We start from the raw sequence: 7,833 nt of genomic DNA, 5'->3' as shown, positions 1-7,833 counted from the left end.
ACATACAACATGGATAAACCTCAAAAGTATGCTTAGTGATAAAAAGTTAGAAAGCAAAATGTTATTTTATTCTGATAAGATTCTTGTATTGTCAAACTAAATTCTGGCAATAGAAAGCAAATCATTGTTTTCCTGGGGCTGATGGTGGTATACAGGGCACAATAGGATGGAGCATGTGAGAAAATTTTGGGGTAACCGAAATGTTCTATATCTTTTTTCATTTTCAATATCATTTTTATAATACATTGCCTTGAGGGCCTTGTAGAAAATTATACATATGTGTTTCTATTTCTGAATATTATTTTGTTCCATTAATCTATTTGTTCATCTTTACACTAATACTAAACTGTCTTTTAAGATGTAGCTTAGTAAACATTTCTTGATTATTTTTAAGTATTTTAAAACAAATACAGACTTGATATTCTGTTGTATAACTTTTAACACATTTGAAATCAGTAGAAAAGTTGCTTTGGGTAAGTCTGGAGTTAAAGATTTCCCTGTATCTGACTTTAATAGAAAAGCATTGCAAGAAGGGATAATATAAAAAAAAAACAAAAAATTCTCTTTTAACTTGAAATTACTTACCTGTATGAATAAGTAATAAAGTATAATACAAATATAATGCAGAAACACATTGGAGGCTGAGCCTGATGTAGGATAGAAACTGTCATTGATAACCCTTTGTTTCTGTCTTACATGCAAAGAATTGTTCTATATCTTGATCATGGTGGTGGTTGCTTGTTTCTACATATATGTCAAAACATCAAAATATACACTTAAAATTTGTGTCTTTTATTGTATATAAGTTATGTCTCAATATATTTGATTAAGACATAAAACATAAACAAATGAACCTGCACCACACTTACGAGCTAATACTATAAAGATCTAGGTGCAAATATAAGGGAATGTTTCTTTGATTTCAGTTTAGGCAAATGTTTGTTAGACAAGACACAAGAAGTACTAAATATAAAATAAAACAATTTTAAATTTAATTAATCAAAATTCTATAAAACTTTCCCTCATTAAAAGACACTACTTAAATAATAGAAATGGAAGTCACAGACTTGGGGAGAATATTCGTAGCACATATGTGTTCCAAACAAACTTAATTCAGAACATATAAATAATAGGATTCAATAATTTTAAAATAATCTTATGAGCAGAAGACAAAGGCAATTTACTAAAAACAAATGAATAGTCAATAGGCAAATGATAAAAGAATGTTCAACATAATTAGATATCAGGCTAATACAAAATACAACTAAATGAGGTACTACTTACCCTCACTAGAATTACTAATATATTAAAAATACAGGAAAATAAAACAGGCAGTGCCAAAAGTTGGAGAAAATGTGAAGCAGCTGGTAGGAAAGTTTTGGGAATCACATTATAGAGTTAAATGTATACCTATCTTATGACCCCAGAAGTGCTACTGCTAAACATCTAAGAGAGAGGACTAATGTCCACAGAAGATTTGTTCAAAACATTTTCATGGCAGGTTTATTTACAACAGCCAATAATTAGAATGAACCAAATGTCTATCAACAGATAAATGAATAAATACGTTTTTGCATATCCATTCAGGTGAATACATCAATAAAAAGACAAATTATTTTATATGCAGTAAGATAGATGAATCTCATAAGCATTAGGTTTTCTGAAAGAGGTTAGACACACAAGAGTACATACTATAATATTATATGTATCTCAAATTCAAGAAGTGTAAACTGAACTATATTGATAAAAATCAAATTCTGTGTTGTCTCTGGGTAAGGAGTCATCTGGAAATTCGCATGAGATAACTTTTGGATGTGATAAAAATATCATATTTCTTGATTGGTGGGGTGGTTAAATGGGTGAATGTATTTGTAAAACCTCAAATAACTGATACTTAAAATACTTAAATTTTTAAATGTAAACTCTTCCTTAATTAAAAATAAGGAAAAAAGTGAATGTAAAAGGGAAATTAAAAACCCTCATGACCATGTTTTTTAAAAACCTAATTAACAAAATACACACAAGGAACTCTAAGTATAGTATTAGAAATGATGATAAACAAAGAAGAGCAAAAGAACAGCTTCTGGAAGCACTAATATCGGGAGAACAACAAGAACAACAAAAAACAACTGCCAGTGGTAATAACTTGAAAAGTCATTGGCTGATTTGCTATTAACTAAAACAAACAATGTTTAGAGGTTCCAATTAACAGTTGAATACTTTCTGATGACAACACAAGAGGGAGCTCAACAGCTGCAAAACTAGGAATACTAGCCTCCCCTCACAAGAGTACATGAAAACTAATCTCACTAAACATTAGTTCAGGAAAAGAGATCATGCCTGTATTTCATATGAAGTTATTATGAGAAAAAAAAATCTTCAGCAGTGCAACATTACTATAGAGAATAGCTGCGCACCTACAGAGTGAAAACCAAGATACCCTGCCCAGGTTCTCCTTCAAATAAAGGACTTGTTGCTCCCCAACTGATGGTAGCTCTGTCAGTAGGCAGACTTTAGCTGTCAACTTAGTCATTGTGTCAGCAACACAGGCACCTTGTCCAAAGTAACAGGCTTCGTAGAGCAGGCTACACCCAAACAAAATTATGCAGATTAATAAAGCCCTGACCATTGTGGCCCAGCTCAGGACGCCTCTGAATGGTCATTCCAGCTACGGAGCTCACTGTTGGGTCAGCTGAGGTTGTCACTAGGAGTGCATTCGGCGTGACCTCTCTCTGTACCCAATACTTCCCCCCATATTCCACAGGTGTTAATCTGTATAAATACATGTATTTATTAACAAATATTCTATATGTCAAGCAATCTCAGAATATGCTTCCTAGGGAACACAACTTGCAATAGCCAGGAAGATATGACTTCAAAATCTCTGAAAACTCTAACTAAATATTTCAAAATGAGGTCAAAGAAATTAAAGAAGTCATAGAAAATACAAAATAATAGCAAAGATCAGAATCATAAACTCAGTCAAGAGTGAATAGAAGAGAAGAAGTTTTGAAAGGAGAGGGGATAGATTAGGAAGCAGTTGGAAATGAAAGAAAAATTATTTCATAAATGAAGGTTAAACTTGGAGGAACATAGGACAATAAACTTGATGGATAAGGCTATAACAGAAAAAGATACAAAAAGAGAAACTGGAGTAAAAGAAAATAATAATACTAGGGAATATAGCTCTGTAAATATATTGTTATAAAGTGTGAAGGCATGAAAATACTAATGCATGATATTAGAAGCCATGAATGTTGTTTCTGTTGGAGAATAGGTAGTGGGTAATGAAGTGTTTGGAAGATTATATTTTTTGACCTGTTCATATTCACTTTGTGATAATTAATTGATGTGTTCATTATAATTTGTGCACTTTTCTGTGTGTTTGTGTTTTAATTAAAAAGTGTACATGATATACTGTTCTTCTTTCATGGTTCCAATATATTTTATATGAAGATATCAACTTTTTTTGATTCTATGCATTTCCTGTATATCCCCCAGGGGATTCTCTCTTATCTTTAGGTATCTGTGTTTCATGTTAAAACTTTCTTCAAATGTCTGATAACTCTTGGATGTTCAAATATATTCCAGACCACAGCACTAAAAAGCCTGTTTGAAGCTCTCTACACATGGGTAGACCTTGTGAACTGGTGGGCTCCTACACAGAAGTCAGCCAAAGCAATGCTATTCATTTTGTTGAAATTACTCCTAACTTCTCATTACCTTCTCCAGAAAGAAACACTCCTGCTACCTAAGTGAAAGGTATAAGATTGGTTGTCAATCTGGGGTCTGAGTGTTGGGAAAGAGGCTGGTGGTGCCTCATAGTATGAAACCACTCACATTTAATCCTCTGCTTGAAGTACAGCCCCTTACATTTGCCTCTGTTCTACCAAGTGTTTGAAATCAGAAGTCCTTAGTTTAACTGCCATAAAAGTTAACCTCCAATGTTAACCTGGCATGCAACAGATACAAAGCGATGTTACTCCAGTGGGAGTCGGCGGTCTAGTGCTGATCTATGAGCTTATTGTTATCGGCTTGTAATGAGACAGATATAGAAACTACATTACATTTTTGTTACTTACCAGTGGTAAGCAACTATTATAAAATTTGATATTACTGAGACATACAAGCACACAATCAGACACATTTTTTTGGAACAGAGTATAGAATAGCTCAGATGCTTTTCATTTCTTTTTTCTAGTAGTTGATTTTTATCGTATCTTACTGAAGTATTGGCCTTCTATGAAATGTAAAAAGAAACTGGTTCTTTACTGCAGATGATTTGAGAAGCACTGATGGAGAATTTGAGTTCCTTATTCAGATAGTAAACCAATCTTACTCCTCCCAATATCATCTGGGTGACCCAATTTTGACAAGAATATCCAGATACAGTTAGACATTGTGAACTGGTTGGCTTCCCCGTTTTGCAGGTGTGTTTTCAACTTTCTCTCTTTCTCTTACAACCATGTCAATCATCTTTTTTATTTTTGCTTCTATAATTGTTTTGATGTCTCCCCTGTGTTCTCTCCTGTTTACCTTCTTGATGATGGCTTATATGTATTTTTTAATACACCTGCTATTATTTTAGTGCATTTATAGGTAGAAATACATGTTAAATCCCAAGAGATGTATTTGGTATGTAATAAAAGATTTCACAACAAAATTCAACATCAATGTTGTTAGAAGTGTAATAAAACTCTAGTAAGCTCTAAAATGCAGCAAAGCATTTTAATTCAGCACTATGAAACCATGACAGGTCATATACACACCAATAACAATATAGTGTACTAAAATAGTTTAATTAAATTTAATTCATAAAATAAATATAACATCTACACATACCAAAATTTTAACTTAAATGAGTGTGCTTCACTGAGCATAATTCATAAGAAACCATTAATAAAACATAATAATTTGTAAAAATAGAACTGTCAATCACATTCTCCCACAACACAAAACTAAACTAGAAATAAATAACAGAAGTTATTTAAATATCAGCATGAATATAACTATAATGCATAAACATTCCATTCCTAAATAACATTTGGTCAATAAATGAGAAATATAAACCATTTGGGAAAAAAAAAAAGAACAGAAGAAAACAATGGCAATAACCAATGTTGTACTTGAAATGCCTTAATTATTTAACTATGAAAATGAAATGAAGTAAAATGAAAATAAATAAAAATACTTAGGCCAAAAAATGGAAAAGGAAGATAGAAATAGGAACAGAGGTTATAGTTTTTAAATATAAGAAAACATTATTTGTGATTTGACACATTTTAGTTTGAAAATCTAAATAAGGTTAACAGGAAAGAATACAGTTATATTATACCCCAGAAAAAAGAGGCTGCACATGAAATATGAACTTCAGTTTTATTTATTATTATTTTAAAAGAATACTGATAATCTACACCATAGCTAGAGAACTGCACCCAGGATAGAGAGGCATCTGAAACTCAGGTCACATAAGTTATAGAAAACATTCAGATTGTCATCATAACTGTCTCAAACATCTGGGAACCAGGACTCGACTTACTGTATGACACAAGAGATAGAATGGGTGAAAACAGAGGCAAACATCAGCTGAAATGAGAGGGAATAATAGTAAGACCTGAGTGCAATGGGAACACACATTTTGTAAGGTCGTTGATGCCCAATCAGTGGAGTAGGGTTTCCCTTAGATGAAGAAATTTCTGTACAGGTGAGAGATTGGACCAGATGATCACCAAAGTACTTCTCTCTCAAATCTTATATATTCCCATGATAAATTTGAAACTGGGTAGCTTTCTCTTCATAATAAATTCAGTGTGGAAAGCCATGTCAACACCTTTAGCCCGAGATGGGACAGAATGATTGAATATTGTTTTCCATTCCATTATGTAGCATAACTTCTATGTTACGTAGCATAACTTCTATGTTATGTAAGAAGTGGTTCAAAGGAGCAGTCAGAAAAGCCATTCCAAAATACCTGTTTTGAAGAACTTGAAAGAACTAAAATCCTCTCAGTTATGCAAAACTTGCTTGATATGAGTTCTACTTTGTATGTAGTTTCACATTTTGCACTGCTTTTACACTTTCTTTTATACTATTTATAAGATACAAATAAAACCTCCAAAATGTAGAACAGGAAAATTACATTATCCCTACTTTCCATGTATTAGAATTTAGATTCAGAGAAGAGTCAAAACTTTAGTCATGACCTAACCAGTGTCCAGTTTTAAATCATCTAATTACCCATATAGTACAGTTTTCCCTGCCATATCATACCACTAGATCTAAGCCACCTTCAGGCCTCGACACCTCATTTTAAGCTGGACATAACCTTAAACAGAGTGCAATCAGACATTTTTGTCAAACAAGACAAATATAGGGCAAAAAATGATGGTTGCTAAGACCTTTTTGAGGACTTTAAATCCAGAGGAAGAAAGGAAAGAGGAGGAGAGTTATACTCTATTGCCAGATATTTTGTAATCTCTCTTAATTACAATGACTCCAGGAAGAAAATATTGGTATCTCTGCTTTACATAGAACATATAGGCCCCAAATGTGAAACAATCCAAGGCCTCACAGTTAGAATAAATAGACTAGATAATCTCATGATTTAAATAATCGTGACACAATTGGTCTAATGGTGTCCCTACTGTTTGAAAGTATCCTGATTATAGAGTCTTAAGAGAAAACACAGACTTTCCAATCAGTTTCTGAATAGCCAGCTGCACATCTTTGTTCCTGAAGCTGTATACCATAGGGTTCAACAGTGGAGTGATGATGGTATAGGTTACTGTCACCAGCCTATCTTTGTCCGAAGTATATTTGGCTGAGGGTCGCAAGTAGACAAAGGAAGCACAAACATAATGGACAATGACTACAATGAGATGGGATGCACAAGTGGAGAAGGCTTTTTGTTTGCCTTCAGCTGATGGGATCTTCAGAATGGTGCAGACAATGAAGCCATAAGAAATGCAGATAAATATCAAGGGCACAACAAGCACCAAGACCCCGAAGATGAAGATGACCAGTTCATTGATGTAGCTGTCAGCACAGGCGAGACGGATAACTGGTGAAATATCACAAAAGTAGTGGTTGACCTTGTTGGAGCCACAGAAAGGGAGGCTAAAGACCAAAGTTGTTCCCACCAGAGATATTAGGAAGCCACTAATAATACAAGTTGCTACCAGTTGTCCACATACTCTCCAGCTCATGAGAACAGCGTATTGCAAAGGCTGGCAGATGGCAGCATAACGATCATAACCCATCACCCCCAGAAGCAGACAGTTAGTGACAGCAAAACCAAGGAAGAAGAACATCTGGGTGGCACAACTCACAAAGGAGAGTGTCCTGAGTACAGAGAATAAGTTGATAAGCATCTTGGGCAGAATAACAATTGTGTAGAAGATTTCTGAGATAGAAAGAATACCTAGAAAGAAGTACATGGGTGTGTGGAGGCTGTGATCCAAATGAATGACCGAGATGATGATGATGTTTCCACTCAAAATAATCAAATAGAGGCAGAGAAAGACCACAAAGAGGGCAAGCTGCAATTCCCCAAGGCTGGAGAAGCCCAGCAGTAAGAACTCAGTGACAGAGGAGGAATTGGCCATGAAGAGTTGATCCCACAGAATAAAGTCAATATGATCAGGTCCAGAGATCCTTGGAACTTAAAATTCAGGAATACTTACACTAATAGAGTAGCTAAGCCAGTCTTGTTTGAATGAGAAACAACAAGCATGGGAGAGAAAAAAGAATTATGAATTTAACCAGAAGTTCTTCTAAATTGATGTGCATTCAAACTGCTATTTTTCTGCTGTTGATTTTAGCAGTGAATCTGGG

General features: G+C 34.1%; 1 protein-coding gene across 1 annotated transcript; it reads right to left on the bottom strand.

Moving 5' to 3' along the window:
* Window positions 1-5,364: 5,364 nt before the first annotated feature.
* LOC105522599 (olfactory receptor 10R2-like) lies at window positions 5,365-7,604 on the bottom strand. The gene has a single exon (XM_011957155.1). The coding sequence runs from the start codon at window positions 7,602-7,604 to the stop codon at window positions 6,663-6,665; it is 942 nt and encodes a 313-aa protein (XP_011812545.1). The 3' UTR covers window positions 5,365-6,662.
* Window positions 7,605-7,833: the final 229 nt, after the last annotated feature.

Source organism: Colobus angolensis, unplaced genomic scaffold (assembly GCF_000951035.1).
Source record: "Colobus angolensis palliatus isolate OR3802 unplaced genomic scaffold, Cang.pa_1.0 Scaffold439, whole genome shotgun sequence".
Lineage (NCBI taxonomy): Eukaryota > Metazoa > Chordata > Mammalia > Primates > Cercopithecidae > Colobus > Colobus angolensis.
The sequence above is the reverse complement of the archived record's forward strand: the minus strand, read 5'-3'. Positions and strand labels throughout refer to the sequence as shown.

What these genes read in the sequence shown, in the direction of transcription:
- LOC105522599 (XM_011957155.1), bottom strand. Translation starts at nt 7,604, where the DNA reads ATGGCCAATTCCTCCTCTGTCACTGAGTTCTTACTGCTGGGCTTCTCC.